The 20787-nt window shown below is 53.8% G+C and overlaps 1 protein-coding gene across 1 annotated transcript; it reads left to right on the top strand.

The window, feature by feature from the left end:
• The first annotated feature begins 29 nt into the window (after positions 1–29).
• On the top strand, positions 30–20754 carry LOC119703919 (ADAMTS-like protein 2). Its single transcript, XM_038144417.1, has 18 exons — positions 30–241; positions 6494–6636; positions 8730–8805; positions 9326–9428; positions 10407–10552; positions 10785–10908; positions 12164–12244; positions 12565–12740; positions 12994–13423; positions 14091–14499; positions 15243–15349; positions 15535–15661; positions 16007–16220; positions 16804–16959; positions 17338–17508; positions 19120–19296; positions 20015–20159; positions 20272–20754. The coding sequence occupies exons 1-18, from the start codon at positions 173–175 to the stop codon at positions 20388–20390; spliced, it is 2973 nt and encodes a 990-aa protein (XP_038000345.1). The 5' UTR covers positions 30–172; the 3' UTR covers positions 20391–20754.
• Positions 20755–20787: the final 33 nt, after the last annotated feature.

The raw sequence follows: 20787 nt of genomic DNA, 5'->3' as shown, positions 1-20787 counted from the left end.
CCCGCCGAGCGGCCGCGCCGCGGGTCGCCGCCCGCCACCCGGCAGGTTGTAAAGTCATTAACTCCCCCAGCCATGCCGGGCCGCGCTCCGCGGGCCCCGCCGCGCCCGCAGCCGCCGCTGGTGGGCCGCCGAGCCGCCTCCTCCTCCGCGGCAGCGGCAGCAGCAGCGCGGCATGGCCGCCGCTCCCCGCCGCCTCCTCCTCCTCCTCCTCCTCCGCGCCGCCGCCCCTCTCGGCGATAAGGTAAGCGGCGGCCCCCGCGCCCTCCCTCTCCCCGTCTCTCCCTCCCTCCCTCCTGCCTTCCTTCCCGTCCTCCCTCCCCTCGGGGAGCCGCGGCGGGGCAGGCACGGAGCGGGGTCCGACCCGCGGCCCCTCGCCCTTCCCCGCAGGTTTCAGGTGCCCGTGCTCCGCGATCCCCGCGCTCCCCTCCCGCACCCGTGCGCTGCCCGGCAAGGGGGTTTCGTCGCCTGTGCCCCAGGCTGACCCCGAGGAGCAGGCTTTGCCCGCTTGCCGTGCCTGGCACTAACAGAAGGCGGATGGGGGTGTGAGGATGCGCCAAGAGGGTCCCAGCATCACCGGAGGGACCGCGGGGGCGCGGCGCCTTTCCCTGCCTGGGGAAGTTGGCCCGAAGCTGCCCACCACGTTCATCCCTCCACGTTCGTCCCTGGCAGAAGGCTGGCTCAAATTTAGGGCTGGAAACAAACAGATTTCCCCCTTCCCTGTCCTCCCCGCCACCCCGAGCACGGCTTTAGGCAGCTGCTTTCCCCACTAACCGTGGGGCGCCTGTCCGGGCATCAGAGCCCCGCGCTGCCCCCATCTCTTCTCTGCTCCACAAAGGACCCCTCAGCCTGGCCCTCCTCCCGTGGCACTTGTTTCACCGCAGCACCGAGACCGCTGTGCCCGTCCCGTCTCCTTCCCGAGGCCCAGCCGGGGTGAATGGCCCCCGTTCCCGTGGCAGGGCCGGCAGAAATCCGTGTTCCCGGCAGAAATCCCGGCTTCGCGGGGCGCCGGCAGTGCCCCTGCCTCCACGGGTCACTGCCTGCATTGTGCCCCGGCGCTCCCGTTTCCTCGAGGGGAACCCGGCCGGATTTCTTTGCCGCCTAAGGAATTCTGCTCTGCTAAAGAAAACGGTTTTTGGTTGTGTTTCCCACCCCCAGACTCATGGCTGGGATAAAGCAATCCCACATGAGCCATTTTAGACACAGAGAAGACCAGACACTCCATATTTACTGGGGATAACTCAGGTTTGAGGAGCAGCAGTGTCTCCCATTCCGGGGCTTGTCTTAGTTTTGACGCTCAAGTGTCTCATTCCCACTTTGTTTTTACCTCTCTGCACATCTGCTGCCTGTTCTGTTTACCCCGAGCTGCAGGGCTAAGGCAGAAGCTTCAGGCAGAGCAAGCCAGGTCAAGCTAAACAGATGTGAAATCCTTCATTCGGGACCGACCTGGATGGACTCCTCCATCACCTCGTGTGCCCAAGCCTTGGCTGCTCCGTTCTCCCCGGCCCCGGCAGCTGTGTTTGCACAACACCGCAGCAAGGGCATCCCCAGGCGGGAGGAGGGCTCCCCGGGATAAACACCCACCCGCTCTGCCCCGAAGATTCCCGTGCTCCCCACGGAGCAGTCTGATCACGGATGATGTGGTGTGAATTGTCCCGCTGGCTGGTACCGATCGGTGTCGATCCCTGGCAGTGCACAAAATGCTCGTTGTGGACCTCCCCCTGCCCTCCCGCTGGCCACATAAAATATTTTACAAAGAGCGTCAGAAAACCTCAATCCATAGTTTGGGCAGGCAACTTCCGAGCTAACTTCCTTCCTAACTGCGTTCAATGCCTCTGCAAAACCTGGTGATGGACGTGTCCCATGTCCACTCCCTTCTCCCCCTTCACAGCTTCCCATCCTTCCTAGCAGCTTGCCCCAGGACAAGAGCGTTGTCCTGCTTGCAGGGAATGACCGAACTGACTCGGAGCCGGTGTTTTGTAATGACGCGCAGCACCCGCCTGGGAACTTTCTGTCATGGCAGGATTATGAACAGAACTTGGTCGTTTCTCCACTGGCTTCTGTTCACTGGTTTTCTAATTTGCTTTTCATCTGTGCCTCATTATATGTCCAGATTTTTGTTACTTATCTGCTGCAATTCCACATCCTCAACAAGGATCCCCTTCCATTTTCCCGCAGATTACTGTTCTTCCTGGCCCCTTAACAATTATTCCTCATTGCTTGTTTTACCTCAGATGCCCGCCCCTATGAAGAACTCCTCAGATACCTTGTTTCAGCTTTTCTAGGGAAAATTTGGGTTTGTGCCTGCTTCTAGTATTGAATCTCTCACACAGACTATTTAGTCTACACAAATAGTGTAAAACAATGACAGGATGAGAAATAGCTTTATACAAACCCCATTTCTTTTGTGAAACATCGGGGCATGATTGCAACTGCTATTGTTTTTTTTTTTTTTTCTCAGGGCTCTGGTAGAGTGTAGCACCACGGCTTTAGTCAGAGAATGAGCCGGGGAACCCAAACCAGGGGTCATTCATTCCCAGATAATCATCTGCCATTCATTCCAGGCATTCAGACATCTGAAGCTACTTAGTATTTCAGTAAGTGGTGTGGTTTGCTGCAGAGAGAAGCCCTTCAGTAAAGGGATTGTGGAAATTTTTGGTAGAGGACATACAGTTAACAGCCTCAGAAAAGGCCTGGGGAGAATTTATTTCATTTTCAGCTGCTGTTTCGAGTTGTCCTACAGGCTCAGACAAGGTTGAGCAGAACATTTTACGACAGCTACTGTGCCCTTCAGTGGTGGCCCAGCCCTCAAGGCTGCAGGGAGAGCCTTTCCCCAGCTCCTCTATTAAGGAGGCATGTTTGTGGTCTCTCCTCCCAGACAGCTTTTTTTTTTTTTTTTCCAGGAGCCAGGCTCTAATGAATCTCAAGATTAGGCACAACAATCAGCAACACGGGGGACTGGGCCACCGACACGGTAATTGCAGTAATTCCCAGGTCTCTGGGAAAGCCAGTGTAGCTCTGAGCTGATCCAGGGCACGACAGAGAGGCAGTGGAGAATTCATTTTATCCCTTTCAACTTCAGAAAGGCCGCCTGGAAATCCGATAGGATGTCAGGCCGGGCCCACCCTTCTGTGCAGGGCTGAGGCATTTTTTGCTTGTGGCAGCCTTTGTTCGGCAGGGGGGAGAGGGGAAGCAGCTGCTGGGCCTTGGCTTGGCCAGAAAGAGCTTTCAGTAGCACTGGCTTGGAGAGTGATGTTCCTTGGACACCGGCAAGTCTGGAGAGAGGCGTTTCACCCTGGAAAAGTTCCCTGCTCTGCCCAGGTTGGGGTTCCCAGCTCTGCTCCCCCAGCGAGCCCTGCCGTGGCCTCCAGCACAGGTGTGGAGGCACAGGAATCCCTTGGACAGCCTCAGGGAGGAAGAGCTGCAGCTCTGCAGCCACCAGGTGCCAAACCACAGGCACCTCGAGGGAAATTCTTGTGGGGAGCACCTGGCTGAGCTGGAATATGGTCTGTCTTTCCTCGGGATGGAAATTCTCATCACCTAAGGAATCATGTCTCCTTTAGGCAGAGCCAGCCTTATAAAGGCTGGAGCCATGTGCATCTCCTGTGCTCTGGTGTTTCTCGCCTGCTCCTTTTCCATGATTCTGCTGCAGAGTGCAAATTAGAGCAGCTCCAGCATCTCCCATAACCAGGACAGTGCAAAAAAGTTCAAAATTCAGCCCCTTTTATTTCTCCCTCTGTGAGGAGTAGGTGGTTAGGGGGATTCGTTTGTCCAGAATTCACTCTTGGGATTTGTTGAGAGGCTTGGGAAACTGAAGCTAGGAGTTAATCTAATCTGGAGTCTGTCCCACAGTCCTTAATTTATTATCTAGACTTTTGGAAAATGCATATATCTTCAATTAAAACCAAGAACCACTTGTGTGTCATGGTCAATGCAGACTTATTTCTGACAATACAATAAATTCAGCAGAGATTGGAGCCAGCTGCCCCAGCTCTCAGTACCTGCAGTTCCCACTCCTAGTCCAGGCCTAGGACTCAGCTGCAGTCAAGCCATAAGGGACATGGCCAAGGGGACAGCTCAGCATTGTCCTTGCTTACACAAGAAAATGAATGCTCCTAGGGAAGGTCTGGCAAGGGAGCTTGGTCATGGAAAACCTGAGAGCCAAATCAATCCACTTAAAAAGTGATTGATTCCTCCAGCACAGAGAGGAAGCAGGAGCAGGGATTATGGATATGGGAGAACACATTCTATTAAAAGAACAAATCTCCCTGACCAGCATCTTTCAATAAATCTTCATCCTGTCACTGAGGTGCAGTGCAGAGATGTGTCCTGTCCTATCTCTCACAGAAAGAAGCTCACAAAGGCAGGGATGCTGACCTCCCCCAAACCTCAGCTGTGCCCCCACATCCCTGATCTCCTTGCACCCAGACAAAGCACCCCAAGAGCAGGAACCCTGGAAAGGAGCCTGCAGCTTCTCACCTTTCCAAACACACAAACCCTGCTTTGTATCCGGGGCAGATCAACAGAGCAGATTATTTCACTTCACCTGTTCTCCTCCTGCCCCTTCTCACCCGTTGGGATCACAAGATCAGGGCAGGACTACCTGGTAGGTTACAGCTACACATGCTTTTATCTTCTGTCCAGGCACTCCATGTGTCTCATGGAAGGGGTAAGACACCGGCTTTGGTTTTCCTTCCAGCTATGGGAGAATCAATTTTGTGCTGAGCTCTCCACTCAGCCACCAGATAAATCACTGGAATTCTCCTTCCTGACAGCTCTGAAGAGCTCTTCCACCCCAGCCTTGAAATACGTGTCACAAAGGAGCATGGGAGCGGTCAGGGAAAGATTTTAGCTGAAAATCCCTTACAACAAGAAACTTCTGGTTTATTTCCTTTGTAAAGGTGGAAGCTGCATAGTCAGAATTTCCATTTACAGTCTGATAATTCACAGCGAGACAAAAATTCTCATAGGAAATTGGTGGAGATGATAGTTTGGAAGAACAGAAAAAGGTATTTTTGAAAACATGTGTGTTTCTTTTAATTTCGTTTTCCTAATGAGCAGCTCAGCTGCTGGCCACAGCATTTGGTCCCCGTCAGCTCCAGCCAGAACACTGAAGTTCAACAGAGAGTTTTGTTATCTTGTTTTTGAAATCAGTTCTTGCAGTCACTGGAGAGCAAAGCATCAGGTAGCACAGTGCTTTTTCTGCAGCAGAGTTGGCCATCAAAAAGAGGCACTATGCACATTTCAACCATTTAAGTTACAACTTAAAACCATTTGCATAAAGCAGCTGCATCTCCCCTGCCCAGAGGCTGTTCTGTTGGCAGGCACTGAGGCAACACAAGTTCTCAGGCAGGAATTACAGGACAAAAAGAAGAGCACTTTGGCTTTATTACACCCTGAAAGAGCATTAAAGCCAAGAGACAGTCCAAGCAGTGAGCATTTAGAGATGAGCAAACCCTGCAGAGTTTTCTCTCCCATCCATCAGTGCTGCTTTGCAGAGGGTTGTTTACAACAGGGCCAAGTAAACCCAGCATGTTTTGCTAACAGCAGCACTGATACAACTTCCCCGAGCCCTTGCTTTAAGAAAGCACACTTACACACACTGAGAGTAATAATTTTTGTCCATTAATATTTAAACACTTGGCATCTCAGCTGGATAAATCCCTTCCAGTCACTGTCCTGTGTTAAACTCAGGGCTGCATCCAACGCTACTCACAGCTGTGTTGCACTGAACAGCAGATCAGTTCTTGCACGGGCAAGTCTGCCAAAGTCCCTGGGAGCCTTCAGACCATCAGACACTAAACAGGAAAATACTGCCAGGGGAAAAAAAAAAACAACTAAACCACAGAATTGCTTACCTGCTGGGAATTGTGGAGGCACAGCCAACAGCAGCCTACTGCAAGGACCCTGCTGGGGCCAGAGGAGCTCACGTCTGCCAAATGTAAAGGCTGAGACCCAGCAAGGTGTGCTGGGAGAGGGAGCAGTCCTCCTCTGAACATAGCGGGGTTCGTGGGGAGGGGCTCTGAGTCTGAAGCTCTCTTGAAAATTATTGGGGGATGAGGAGCCTGGATCTGAGCTGCTGTAGTCACAAAGGGAAGGTTATTCCTGGAAATGCAGCTCTGAGGATTGGCACCTGTGTAGTCCCACCTTCCCTGCACAGCCAAGAGCTGCAGCTCTTCCTCTTCTCTCCTGAGCCAGGTGTGAGCTGTGCTGGGAGTGATGCTGTGGGGCCAGGCTGCAGCTGCTGTGTCTGCCACACATGTCCAGCCCTACAGCCCTTCTCCATCCCGTGAGATCCCAAGGCATCCTGCTTCCCATGCAGAACTCAGTCCTGGGGGGAAGTTTTAATTTTGAGGTCCTGGTGTGTCCCCACAGGACTCAGACCCTGGCACGTTTGTCCCACTGCTGGCTCTTTAGGAGGCATCAGGTGACAGCACAGCTGCCTTCGGTGGTGAGGAGCCAGGTTCTCCAGCTAACAATGCTCTGTTTCTGTCAGGACAGTAGTGAGGCAGCAGATGGAGCTGGCACCTGGGATGAAGAGGTCACCAAGTGGTGGGGAGAGTGGAGCTCCTGGTCCACCTGCTCCCGGTCCTGCGGAGGGGGTGTCACGTCCCGGGAGAGGCACTGCCTGAGACAGAGGTGAGCTGTGGCCCAGCCTGAGCCTGTGGCCAGGGTAGTGGGGGGCCCCAGAGCTGTGTTTTGGGGCTGAACCTCCTGGGTTTGCAGGGTCAGCCATTCCCTCGCCTGTGGCCTCTGGGAAAGGAAGGCAGCTGCTGTGTGTGGGCAGCGTGACAGGAGAAGCACGCTGCAGCGGGCAGGTGACAGGTTCCCTGATGTCACCCACTCAGCTTGACTTGTCTGATGGGGAGCAAGGGGTTGGTCCTCTCTTGGAGTCCTGAAGATGACAGGGTTATGGGCTGGCTCTGTTCCTCTTCTCCTTTCCCTCACAAGCCTTCATTGCCGTGGCTGCTCTGACCAGCCCAGCCCTGATTTGTGGCCAGTTCCTGTGCTCAGGATGTGGGCACAAACTGCCAGACACCTTATGGGGATTTGATTTACTCCTGGCAGCAGCCAGCTCAGCCACATCTCAGCAATTTCCCCTCTTTATTCCCTGCAGAGCTGGCAAGATTTTTCCCCTCTGTCATTTATCTGGCTGTCACCTGACAGCATCTGCATTTGTCCCCTACAGCTGTCACAGCGCTGGGATCAGTGGGATCGGGTTTGTGGGAGTGGGAGAGCAGGGAACTACAGCTGCCTGAACTGCTGTCCTCTCTGGGCTACCTTGCCCAATTCCCCCTCCTCCTCCTCTCCTCCTCCTCCGGCAGCTCTGTAAGCTGCTGCTCCAGGCTGGTGGCTGTTAATGAGAGCAGGCATCCTGCAGCCCAGCGCGCTTTCCCTTCTGCGTGAATGCACCCGAGCGGAGCCAGCTCAGCCCGGGGCCCCCGGCCTGCCCTCCTTCCTGCAGCAGAACACTTCTTCTGGCTCAGCTGGTTGACAGCATGCTGAAGGTCCAGATGTGCTCTAGGACCTTCCCTCTGGCTGTGGCCTCCCTGGATGTCTCTGCTGCTGCTGCTCCTCCTCTCCAGCACCCTGGGAAAGCAGTGGTGAACAGCATGGGGAGGGAGCCTGGGGCTGTCCTACACCCCTACAGCCAGAGCAGCTCTTCTGCCCTTTGCCTGCTTCCAGAAGAGAGATTTTTCTCTCCATTTGATGGCAGCTCTATCCTTGACTCCACAGCTGGGGAGGGAAGGGTTTGCTGTGGTGTTTTAGTCCAGGAATCAAAACTGAACTAAAAAAGAGAAATGCCAGCCCAAAGGTTTTTGCAGCTTTAAGGTGAATGGCTTAAGTGTGAGCCAGGCCAAAAAACAATTTCTGCCTAAGTCTGCAGGAAGCCTCTGCTTCTGAAAGGCATGGAGCTTTTGAAGTCTTCCTGCAAATTTAGGCTCTGCCTGTGTCATGTGAAGCATTGCTCTGGAGGGACAGCTGCTGAACCTCCAGCCAGGCCAGCCTGAATATGCTTGTGGTGTTCTTGTATCCTCAGTTCCCAACTGTTTACACATTGCCTGCTGCAGATATTTACACATTGCCTAAATTATTTTGCAGATCATTACTGCATTGCCTTAACCTGTGGTCTCAGCCACTCTCCATATGTCTTCACAGCTTTCAAGAATTTTTTCTGTCTTTGCATCAGCCCAGTATCTCCTGGAGAGCTCACGCTGGCCAGAGTGAAAGATTCAAGTGTTGAGACATTCCTATGGATTTGGCTCATCACCTGTACCAAGCCTTCTCTGATAATCTGTTGGAGTGGCTGGTCCCCCTGACAGGCACCATCTCTGCCTATTGCACAGTGGATTCTGAAATCACCTCCCCCAGTCACTGCAAGCCCTGGGCACATCCATAGGAATGATGGATCATCAGGTTCTGTTGCCTTTTGGTCACATCAGCCCTTCTGGAGCTCAGAGGTGAAGGGACACAGGGGTGCCAATACTGCAATTGCTCCCTGTCTGCTCAACCTACCCCAAAACAAGACCAGCCTAAAATCACAGCCCACCTAAAAGCACTGAAGACGTGTTTCAGAGGAGATGTTGGCCAGTCTAGATCCAGAAAGCTCTGCTCTGATGAAACACCTGCCTTGTTTCTCCCACTTAAGTCAGGCCTGATTCCTGTGTCATCCTCAGTAACTGGGTATTTCACAGACCTCCAGGTCATGTTTGGAAACTTCTGCTTTTCAGGCTCCAGATGCCTCAGGGAACAAACAGCACCATGTGTGTTGGTCAAGCCAAGCACTACCAACTGTGCCAGCAGCAGGTGAGAACCACTTCCAGTTCTGCCTGGTCCTTACTGGGGGGTGTGGGATTCAGGGGGTCCTACTTGGAGCTGCAAAATCACCAGCACTGGGAGTGGGACTGGTCCCTCAGAGGATGCAGACAAGGGAAATGATCCTCTCCTGGGGTGGTGGATGGTGTGCCTTGGAGGATGTGGGAGATGCGTTCTGTTCTTTGGGACTGGGAGATGGGGCAAAAGGCTGTAAAAGCATATTTGTTGTGTGAGGGGAGGGATGAAGTTTTTCCAGTGTGCTTTTCCTGTTGCTGCTTTTCCCATTGCTGGAAGGAACTTTGTAGGGCTGTTAAATGCAGCTGTTTGAGAGGCCCTTGGCAATGAAGGCCTGGCCTTTCTGCCTCTCTTAGGGGACCTCCAAGCCCATCACCAATTCCTTCCAGGGTGGACAGGGCATCTTCATCCTGCAAGGATGGAGCGGGGACAAGCAGGTGTCACGAGAATGGCTGTGAGATAGGGAGCTTTTTGATTGCATTTATTCCTTCCATAGCCCTGCCCAGCCAACACAGCAAGCTTCAAACAGCAGCAGTGCTCCAGCTTCAATGCCAAAGCCTTTGGGAAGCACTATTACCACTGGATGCCCCTCTATCCAGGTGGGTTTTCACAACTTCACACCAGGGGTGAGGGTCAGAAAACACCCACAGGATCTTCTCAGGCACAGGAAAGTCCCAGAGAACAAGGGATGGATGCTCCTGGCTGCTCTGGGTTGCCCTGAACAGGATGCTCATCCATTTCCTACACAGTGACTTCACATGGGTGTCCAGCTGTCCCTTGAGGCCCAGACTGAGTTCACCTAAGATATCACCCTGTTTCTGGACTCGCCTGTTTTTCCATTAGCTGCCAAGGGGACATGGAACATCTGCACCTGCAGCTGCTCGGGTGAGGGGGGCAGAGCTGGCCACCACCCCACACAGTCAGTGCCCCTCTTACAGCCCTTTTTTTACTCTCGCGCATGTATGCGTGGCCTGGGATCTGCTAAAGCACATTCCCACGTTGGGCACGGTGCTGGCACTGCAAGGGCATGGCCAGGAAGAGGGTTTGCCAGCAGGAAGTATTTCTGCTTGGCAGGGTCCCCAGTGCAGCCTTACACCGTGACCCCTTCGCTGCTGTGAAATCCATGGCCTTGGGGTGTCATCTCGAGTAGCAGGAACATCCAGGGTGACATCAAACCATCAGCAGGGACAAGGAGAAGGTCCCCTTCCTCGCTGCCCATCTCTGGGCACCTTGAGCTGCCTGGTGACCTGGTGCTTTGGTGAGCTGGGGGTCGGTCTCTTTCTCAGGGCAATAACAGACAGAACAAGAGGACACAGTCTCAAGCTCCACCAGGGGAGATACAGGCTGGAATTAAGGAGGAAGTTTTTCACAGAAAGAGTGGTCAAATACTGGAATCATCTGCCCAGGGAGGTGGTGGAGTCACCATCCCTGGATGTGTTTAAAAACAGACTGGATGTGGCACTTGGTGCCATGATCTAGTTGAGGTGTTAGAACATGGGTTGGACTCGATGATCTTAAAGGTCTCTTCCAACCTAAAAATTCTGTGATTCTGTGACCCTGTGCCTCTGTCCCTGCAGATGACTACACCAGTATCTCCAACAAGCCGTGTGACCTCCAGTGCACCACCCGGAGTGGAGAGAGGCAGCTGATGGCCCGAGCACAGGATGGTACCTCCTGCAAGGACAGGACCTATCAAGGGGTCTGCATCAATGGGAAGTGTGAGGTGAGGCCCTGGGAGGAAGCAGTAGAGAAACTGGGGTGTTACTTGCGTGGCCGGACCTCCTGGTCATCACAAAGCCGAGGGCTCCCAGCAGGGAATTGAAACAGAGGCCTCGCATTGGATTCATTCATTATTACCCCCCCAGAACCTCCCCAAAAGAGCGCACAGGGAAAGACCCTGCCCCTGTGGAGATAAGCTGGCCCCAGGAAACCCTCTCTTGTTTTGTCCTTTGCAGCCGGTTGGGTGCGATGGGAGCCTGTACTCGCCCCGGACCATGGACAGATGCAGGGTGTGTGGAGGGGACGGCAGCACTTGCCACCGTGTCTCGGGCACCTTCCGAAAGGCAATCTCACAGATAGGTACTCCCTGCTACCTGTCTGGAGACTTCACCTGCTACTTCTTACCACCAGCTGGCACGGAGGGGGACTGGCTTGAACGTGGGTAGGAGCATTCCCAGCTGCTTGGTGGAAAAAGTTGAGGGGTGCCACCAGCCCTGCTTAAATGCCTGTGTTTTGTCCTTCTCACTTAATCATCAGAGGAGATTGGTTTGATGTGCTCTGTATTAGGCTGGTAAGGTTTCCCTTCACCTGTTTAGAATAGGAAGCAGCTGGGGATCTATTTGTTCCTATTGATTTTGGCATCTTGCCCACCTCAGATAATGCGAAGAGATCAATGAATCTTCTTTTATTTGTGCTACGTGTTCATTTGAAACTTAAGCTATGATGAGGGTCACAGCATTTTTTCAACCTGCATTAAATCTCCTGCTTTCCCCTCCTGTGGCTGGCACAGCTGAGGGACAGTCCCCTCTGAAACAGGGCTGAGGTCCCCTGCAGCCTGATGGCCCTGTCCTCCAACCACAGGAGGAATGGACTGTGGTATGCTCATTAGTAATTAACGAACTGTGGTTTGAGGATGTTTTGGAACAACATTTCACACTGTTGTTGTTTCACTAGTTTGCCTCGCTCCCTACAAACAGCAGCCTAGAAAAGCCCTCAGGCCCCTTTCCAGGGCAGGGGTAATGGTCTTACCCCCTGTAGCAGTATGGGTACAGCTTTGGCCTCCCATTCCAGCCCTCATAATATCTTGCAGAACAGACAGGACCTGCGTTTCCAGCGGGAAAGACAAACTGCCAAACCATGCAACTTTAAAAGCCTCTTATTTCCTCTCCCTTTAAAGGTCAATTTTTATGTTACTCCTGAGACAAATTCCATGGAGTCAGGAGCTGAGGGGACCTATGCTCTTTTTCCACCCTCTGTTCAGCATCAGCGCTGATCACTACTAAGCTTTTTTTCTGTGCTCTTGCCAGAAGGAGTGTGAAAGCACATTCATCCACACCCCCAAAGCCAGACTGTTTCATTGTGCAGTTCCTTCCCGACTCCAAACCCAGCAGTGCTCAGACTGACATCCGTAATGGTGATCTGTTACTGGGATTGCAGAGGAGATCTGGGATGAGAGCTCACAGACTGGTGCAACATGCATTTAGGTCCTTGGCACCCTGCTCCTGAAGGGCAGTGCTGCCTCCCTACAAACACACTTGTCCCATCAGCTGCTTTTCCCACCCAGACCTTTTTATTCTGCCCTGGGGGTCTCCTCACGCTCTGTTCTGTTCCTCAGGTTACGTGTTCATCACCAACATCCCTGCTGGTGCCACAGACATCCTCATCATTGAGCGCAGGAAAACAGAAAACATCCTGGGTGAGCAGAGGAGCTGGATGGGTGTGGAGACCCCGGTTCAGCTGCCTGGGAGCTGGGAGGGGGCTCTGCACTCCTGCCTATGCTGTGAGAGAGCTACTGAGAGCATTTCCTCCAGGGTAGCTACACGGGTGCTTCATCTCTCCAAAAACCAAGGTTACCACATCTCCAGTGCCAGGAGAGACATTTGGAACCCAAGCTGGCTATGGGCAGGGCCTGGGGTTCTATTTCTGCTGGGCTTTCCTCATTTGTGGGCTCTTTGCTCTCCTCAGTGCCCGAGTTCTGCAGAATGTCCCATTTGTCTGTTTTCTCTCTCTTTGAAGCACTTGCTGATGAATCCGGACATTTCTTCTTCAATGGCAACTCTGCCATTGACAACCCTCAGAACTTCAGGGTGGCCGGCACCATCTTCAAGTACCGGCGGCCCTCGAGCCTGAACTCGGACGGGCTGGAGTACATCATAGCTCATGGGCCCACCAACCAGTCTCTGAATGCCATGGTATGTGAGGAACCAGCTTTAGGCTTTCCTGCCTCCCTCAGACAACAGGACTACAACCTGTTTCCCAAGCCAAACCTGGGTGTAGGTGGGTGGAGGAAGCCAGGCAGGTGGGTGGGGGCTTTCCTTTTGGATTTACGATGATGCTGTCTTCTCTCAGCAACCATCACCAAACAGACGTGGCTAGAAAAGGCTTTTGGGAAATTCATACCCTTAAAATCAAAGCAGTTTTGTTTTCTTTCCCCGTTTCCTCCAGTACTATAACTTTAATGGGAAAATGCCTCACATAACTTACGACTACACTGTGCCACGGACACCGCCTCTCCGAACTGCAGCCCCTGCTCTTGCCAGGCCTCTCTACCACCACCTTCCAGTGACCAGCCAGAGCCACCCCATTCCAGCCAACTCCAGAGCTGCCCAGGACTTCAATGCCACGTGGCTCTCCCTGTCGCCAGATGACACCAGTGAACAGCTTCCTCTAAGGGAAGGGCAAGAAGAGTTAGACTTTGGTCCCTCACACTTCTTCCAGACCAACTCTACCAGTCAGACCCGAGACTGGGGCTGGGAACAAAGTGAAGAGAAGGAGAAGTACGACTTTCAGATCAGACAGGTCTACCATGCAAACACAGCAGGAGAGGAAGAGGAGGAGGAGGAAGCAGAAGCAGCTGGTGGAGAAACAGAGTTGGGTTGGTTGCTTTGTTTTTCCTTCCCCCGTTTTATTGACTGGAAGCAGACATTCTGCGGTGGTCTTCTTGAAATCTGAGGTGGCTTTAGCATCAGGGTGAACAGGAGGGAAGGATGGTAAATAGTGGGGTGGAGATTGTCAGAGAGCAGCTCTGTGAGGGAAGGGGAGGCTGTGAGAGGGTGGCCACAGTGAGGAGGTGTTGGGTCATAGGTTGGACTTGATGATCTCAAAGGTCTTTTCCAATCTGGTTCATTCTGTGGTTCTGTGATCCTGTAACATGGATTAGGCAGGGCACTCACTCGGGGCCTGAGCTTGGCAGGCAGGGCAGTGACACCAACAGGGCCAGCAACAACCCAGTGATCATCAGGGGACAGCAAGGGGACAAGTCAAATTCGGGGTTGATCTGGGAGAGCCATACAACAATTCAGGAACAAAGAACATGTGCAACATTGTGCAACCCAGGACTGAAGGCCCAGACTGGAGCTTAAATGGGGCTCCAGAGTAGTGGGCAGAGTGAGGGGTTGGCCAGGGTAATTAAAGCCTGCTGATGCTCCCTGGTAGAAATGTTTGATTTTTAGGCTGAACACGGAATGTTTTTTGCCTTGTTAAATGCCACACGCCGAAGTACAAGCCATCCCATATAGTTAAAGCTTGTATTTTAATTCCAGCTCTCAGGTTCAACCAAATCTCCATCAGCACGGCTGTGCCCTACAGCATGAGGAGACCCGAGCTGTCGGAGCAGAGCCGTGGCACATCCTCCAGGCTCCGTCTCTTCAGGCGCCTGTGTCAGCGAGAGCCTCTCAACGCTGCCTTTTGCAGGGAGCTGCAGCCCCTGGCAGCCAGGCCGGCCCCCAGGAACTCCACGGCCGGGCTCTGGCCCCGCTGGCCACAGGGCCTCCACAGAGCCCTGGCTCGCAAGAACTCGCTGGAGGACTTGAAGGTGGAGGTGTTTGCTGGGAGTCAGGGGGAAGCAGCCAACCACAGCATGATGGCATCTGTGCAGAGCCCTCTGCTCGGGGCCAGCCCGACCGCCGACATCAGCCAGGCAGAGCCTCTGCGAGCCCCTGGCACTGAAAGGTGGCTCCTGATTTCCTGGGCATGGTTGGCTGGGGAGGGAGGGCCAAGCCAGTCCCCTGCTGTCCTTGATGTCCCCATTTCACCAGTGTCTATCCATGGAAGCTGCTGCAGGTGCTTCCTCCAAGGGCTGATTGTTACAACTGGTCTGAACGGAGCTCCTAGAACATATTTCAGGGTCCATTTAGATGGTGCTGAAGGAGCTGGTGTGGCTGTAAACAAGGCCAGGAATCCACAGCATGTCACATATACACATACACACCATCATGTCACACCCTTCCTGTCCCATTCCTCTGGGCACATAAGCTTCTGAAGCTTCTGTAAACAGCTGGCAGGAGACTGAGGACCAGCTTTTAAATATTTCTGGCAAGCCACATATGAACTCTTCCCCCCCACATTATATGATATGAGAGGGACCTTGCTTGAGCTTCCCTTTCCAACTCAAATCGTGCCTCGAGGCGAGGTACAGGCTGAGGCTGAGGGCGCCTCTGTGGTTGGCAAACCATGATACACACAAGACTCATTATGAACAATGCTTCCTCCTTGCTAGTTGGATTCGGGAGGTGGATCAAGGCTTTGCACTCTCTGTTCATCAGTGGTCTGCCTTGCCCAAGGGGGGGGAAACGGAAAGCAGAAACACTGGCTTTCTTTCCGTCTTCAAAGACAGCAAGGAGGAATTTCCCTACATTTCATGTTTGCAGCAATTTTTTTTCATTTTTAGCTCACGCCACCTCCTTTTTCCACAGCAACGAGTTTGATGTGAGCCCCGTGGGCCACGACGACATCAGCCTGGCTGACATGTATCGGTGGAAAGTCTCAGCTTATGCCCCCTGCAGCTCCACCTGCACCTCAGGTAGGTTTGGCTTCAGGTGACTGATCACGTGAGGTCCTTTTGGGCTGTTGAGGGAGAGAATCCTGGTATTTCTTTATATGACAGGGAGGGTTTCAGATGCAGTGAGCACTCCAGCTGTTTAATGCTGGTGGGAGGAGGCTCCTGGCTCTGATGGAGCACGGCTGAGGGTATTGCTGGCCCAGCAGGTATCAGCACCTCCTATGCCATGTGTGTGCGCTATGACGGAGTGGAAGTGGATGAATCCTACTGTGATGCCCTGACCCGACCAGAACCCACCCACGAGTTTTGCACAGGGAGAGACTGCCAGCCTAGGTGAGTGGAAGTGACATCAGCTGTTCACAGGGAGATATTTTTCTAAGGATCATTTTCTGCTCAAGGCACTCGGCCATTTTTGGGCTGAAGGGTACACTTAAACTAAGAAGACCTCGTGTCCCCTTGTTAAGCAAAAAGAAGGGAAGAATTTGGGACCTGAATTGCCTGCTAAGGGCAAAGCTGGTTCAAAGGCCAGCACCACATTTACTCAGATGTGATTGAGCAGAGCCACAGCAGCAGCTGCTGGGTGAGGGAGCCCCGGGTGTGTAGCCCCGTGTTTCTGCCACCCCACGCCCCTGGTCCCCCTTACCCGGGTGTTCCTTTGTGCTTTCTCTGCTCGTGGAGGTGGGAGACCAGCCGGTGGAGCGAGTGCTCCCGGACCTGCGGCGAGGGCTTCCAGTACCGCACCGTGCGCTGCTGGAAGATGCTGGCGCCCGGCTTCGACAGCTCCGTGTACGATGACCTCTGTGAGGCAGCGGGGCTGGCCAGGCCCATGGAGAGGAAAGCCTGCAAGAACAAGGCCTGTGGGCCCCAGTGGGAGCTCTCCGAGTGGTCCGAGGTAGGCTTTGCTCCCAGAGCTGAGCAGCCAGGGCTGAGGGGGCCTGGAGGAAGGTGGCTAGCAGGTGTTGGGATGCTGAGGAAGCCCCTGGCCGACTGCACCCTGGGGAAACAAGGAGTGTCTTCATCTGCAGCTGCCCTGTTCTGGCACTGCTCAGCAGACAAAGCCCATTGCAAAACGTTTTTCCTAAGGTCGCTTCTAAAGCAGGACACTGACCAAGTGAAAGCCCTGCCAGCAAGAAGCTTCCTCTTCTGGAGGATCCAAACTGAGGGGCAATTGGGAAACAGTACCATGGAGATACAAAAAACCTAAAAACCCCATTGCAGTCCCTTTGACTGACTGCTCTGGTTGTGGCCCAGTGACTTTAAACAGAAGTTTAGGCAGCAGCACATTGATGTGTTGGAGCTCTAGGTCCCAAAATAAATGAGCAGCAAAGATAGAGGCGGACACACCTTTTTCTGTCCCTGCTGGGGCCCTTCCCCTCTCTTTAGAGCAGCAGGAGGGAAGCAGGAGGCGGCACAGCTGCTCCCCCACCTTGTTCTGTGCTCTGAGCGCCGGGGCTGACTCGGGGTGGCCCTTGCAGTGCTCGGCGCGGTGCGGCTCGCCGGGGACGATGAAGCGCGAGGTGCGCTGCTCCGTGGAAGCTCCGCTGTGCGACGAGTCCCGCAAGCCCAGCAGCGAGAAGGAGTGCACGGGCCCACCCTGCGACCGCCGCTGGACCGCCTCCGAATGGGGCCCCGTGAGTCCATGTCTGTGCGCCTCCTGCACCCAGCGCTGGGCTGGAGGGTGGGAGCAGCTGGGCAGGTGTGCTGCAGATCTCTGTCGGCTCTCTTCTGGCAGGGCCAAGCTACAGAAACTAAAATAACCTCTGGTTTTGCCTCTCCTTGCTGTGTGTTTTGGTTGACCGTGAGCTGAGCTCTAGTCAATGATCTGGGGAGCTCACGGCACCTGGAGAATGGAGGCTCCTGACTAAATGAACCTCTAAAGCCCCTTGGGATCCAGTGCAACAGTCCCAGTGTCAGGGCTGAACTCTGGACTCAACTCCGCTGGCACCACCAAGCCTGACCTGTCCAGTTCCCTGCTTTCTGGTGTGTCTAAATGCCTTTTGCTCTCCAAGTGCTCAGGTTCGTGTGGCGAGGGGCGCATGAGCCGCTTCATCGCGTGTCGCAACCTGGAGGGCAAGGTGATCTCCAGCTCGCAGTGTGACCCGGCCACCAAGCCCCTGGCTGTCCACCCGTGTGGAGACAAGAACTGCCCCGCACACTGGCTGGAGCAGGAGTGGGAGCAGGTAAAGCCAAGCCCAGCCCTGTGTCCTCAGACCTTTTTTGCACCCCATATCCCACAGGATGTGGTGGGAGCTTGGTTCCCTTGGCAGAGTTGTACAGCGTGACCTCCAGACGTGGATCTGTATCCTTGCCCCAGCTCCTTTGAGAAAGAGTAGTGAATATCCCAGCTTGTCCCTGCCGTACCCCATAAAAACCCCAAAGTTTGTGGCATTTGCTGCCTTCCCAAGGAGCTCCACGGGAGGGCAGCAATACCTTGAGGAAAATGCTCTCCCACCCAGCTCCTCAGCAGAGCCCTGTTCACTCACCCCCAGAGGACATGAGTTTCCCCCCAGTAAAGAGAGAGTCTGAACAAAACTGGCTTAATCTCTGATAAGTAACAGCTGGAGGTAAACCTGAACCACAGCCCAGATCCCTGTGCTGGAAGTCACATCCAGACCATAATAGTGTACTTGCTTCAGGGATTACAGTCCAGTGAATGTGGTCCGGGTGCTCTGTTCCACCCACCACTCAGTCTGCACATCTTTTTACTTTCTTTCTGTTGCTCAAGGCAAAAGACTTCATGCTTCTCCATACATGCTGATCCAAATCCCAGAGTATCCAAAGAAACACATTGAGTCAGTTGTGAGGCTTGGGCTTTTTCTTTGAAGTCTTGAGCAAAACAGCTCAAGACTAAGGAAGAAGGTTTCTAGGAAATAAGGGAAGCAGCCAAGACCTCTTCCCTCCAATCATGGCTAAGTTTCTCTTCTCACTTTGCTCCCTTGATAGCCGCTGACTGCATTCAGCTGAGCCTCCTCCAGCACCACTAACAAGCACAGGCTGGTTAAACTTGGCAGTTCTGTGGCCCTCCCCTGCTCTGGCCCTCTGTGTGGGTCACACACAGTCCTGAAGCACATTTTCAGCTGTGACCTGGCCGTGAAACTCATCAGAGCTCTGAAAGACCAGCTGAGCTCCCCACCTTTGCCTATGCCAGCTTCTTTGCTGTGTTCTCTCCACTGATGAGCTCTGAATTTTCAGGATGACGAAGGACGGATGCAAGCCAAGTTGTGCTGGCCCTGCTGTGGTGAAAAAGGTCTCAAAGCAGTGAAATCTCAAACTGGCATCAGGGAGCAGATCCTGCCTCCTGCTGCTTTTCCTGGTGGTGTCCTGAGGGAGAGAGCCCTCCCAGCTCAGCCTGCATAGCTCTGGGTTCAGCAATGTGTGTCTGTGCACATCACCTGCACTGCACCACTTGGGTCCCCCTGGGCCCCACACAAAGCTTGGCAGTACTCCAGGATGTAGGTTGCTCCATGCATATGCTATGTGGATTTTCAGAACACAGCCACACATAAAATAAGACAGAAACAGCCTCTTGCACTCTTAGCTTGGCTTTTTCCAGGCACCCTGTGGTAGCTGCTCTCGAGGCCAGCCAAGGTGAACTCAGCTGAACACTAATTGCCAGCATCTGTCCCTGCTCCCTGGGAAATCTGGAGGCACTCCCTGCTCCTGTGGCCTGGGCAGCACTTCCCTCTGTTAGATGGTGTTAGCACAGGCATTAAGCCTTCCTTCTGAGCAGAATGCCCTCTTGCCTGAAGCTGGAGCATCATTTGTCACCAGGCTGCTCTGTTCCCTCGCAGTGTGACGCCAGCTGTGGGCGAGGGGTGAAGACCCGGCTGGTGCTGTGCGTGGGCCTGGAGAACGGGCTGTACAGGGAGTACCCTGAGAAACGCTGTGAGACCTCTCCAAAGCCTGAGGAACAAGCTGTCTGCTTCAGGAGGCCGTGTTCAACGTGGTTCACCACCTCCTGGTCCCAGGTAGGGCTGGGGGTGTTGGGGAAGGGGCAGGGCAGGCCATGTAGCCCTGGTTGGTGGAGCAGGACCCGTGCTGAGGCTCTCTGGCAGCTCTGCCAGGGATCTGCTTAGTCTGGATGGGACCCCAAGGTCTCCTGTGCCAAGGATCTGTCAAGTCTTGATGGGACCCCAAGTTCTGCTCTGCTGCAGAACAGGCAGCAGGATGAGAGAGTGGCGCACGCAGGCTGGACAAAAATCTTGGAGCATGGGGGTTATTACCTCTAGAAGAGCATGCACCACACTCCAAGCATACAGGATACACGTGTCTCCTCTCCTCCCAGAAGTTTATGTGTTGTCTTTCCCTCTTTCCCTTAATGGTAACTGGTGAAGATTTAGGGTATGGGAAGACTGGGGAGCTGTGTCTGGTGTACAGCAGCCATTTCCTCCATTTTCTGTCACAGCATCAATGCTCAAAAACAAAAATAGTTCTGAGCTGCAACAAAGAGATGAAAAGCAAACTCTCCCTTGCTCTGCCCCAACCCCAACTCAGGGATGCTTTCCTCCAGGAAAAAAAAAAAAAGGAGAGTAAGTTTGAGATCAATGTAGCATTTGACCCAAACCTCCTCAAGACTAGGGATCCAAAGCAGGGATTGGGAGACCTCAGTAGAGCAAAGAACTTGGGAGCTATAGAAAAACAGAAAATGCCTCTCATGCTCTCTCTGCTGTTTCTTGACCCTGACAGTGCAGCAAGACGTGTGGTGCTGGTGTGCGACTGCGGGAGGTGAAGTGCTACCAGGGGGAAGCACTGGCTCAGGGCTGTGACCCCGCTGCCAAGCCAGAGGCCAGGCAGATGTGCCAACTCCAGCCGTGCCCCACGGAGGCACCAGGTACAGCTGGGAGGGCAGGGAGGTGGAGGAGCCCTTGGCTTTGTCTGTGGTGTCCATGCTGGGGAAGCACATCTCCTTTGTAACCCCTTCTCTGCGTGCTTCTGCTCCCCAGAAGATGCCTGTGAAGACAAAGCGACGGCCAACTGCGTGCTGGTGCTGAAGGTGAAGCTGTGCTCACACTGGTACTACAGGAAGGCCTGCTGCTGGTCCTGTCGCCTCAAGTCATCCTGAGCACTGCCAGGCCCTGTTTTCCTTCCAAGTTCAGGGGCAGCAGCCCCCTCAACTTTCCACTTGAAGCCACCCCACTTGGCCTGGCTGTGGAGCCAGTCCCTGTAGAGCAGCCTGCTCAGCGAGGAAGGATTTTTATGACTTAGTCGTCACTGTTCCCTCTCCACCGAGAGGGCTTTACACAAGACAAACCATCAGTGCCTAGAAAGCTACTGAGGAGTGAGTTGGGAGAGCCTGTCCCTGCTGTCACCATCTCTGAGGGTGCCGAGGCCAGCCTGTGGCAGGGCAGGGACGGCAGCATCCCTCTGCTCTGCCCTGCAGGCTTCCTACTACAAGGGCAACTGCCAAAACACACTGAAAAATTGTGTCACAATAAAGAGATAAACTATAAAACTGTGGA

The sequence above is a fragment of the Motacilla alba genome, chromosome 8 (genome assembly GCF_015832195.1).
Source record: "Motacilla alba alba isolate MOTALB_02 chromosome 8, Motacilla_alba_V1.0_pri, whole genome shotgun sequence".
In the NCBI taxonomy this organism is placed as follows: Eukaryota; Metazoa; Chordata; class Aves; order Passeriformes; family Motacillidae; genus Motacilla; species Motacilla alba.
Note: the sequence above shows the minus strand (reverse complement) of the source record. Positions and strands in the feature narration are given on the sequence as shown.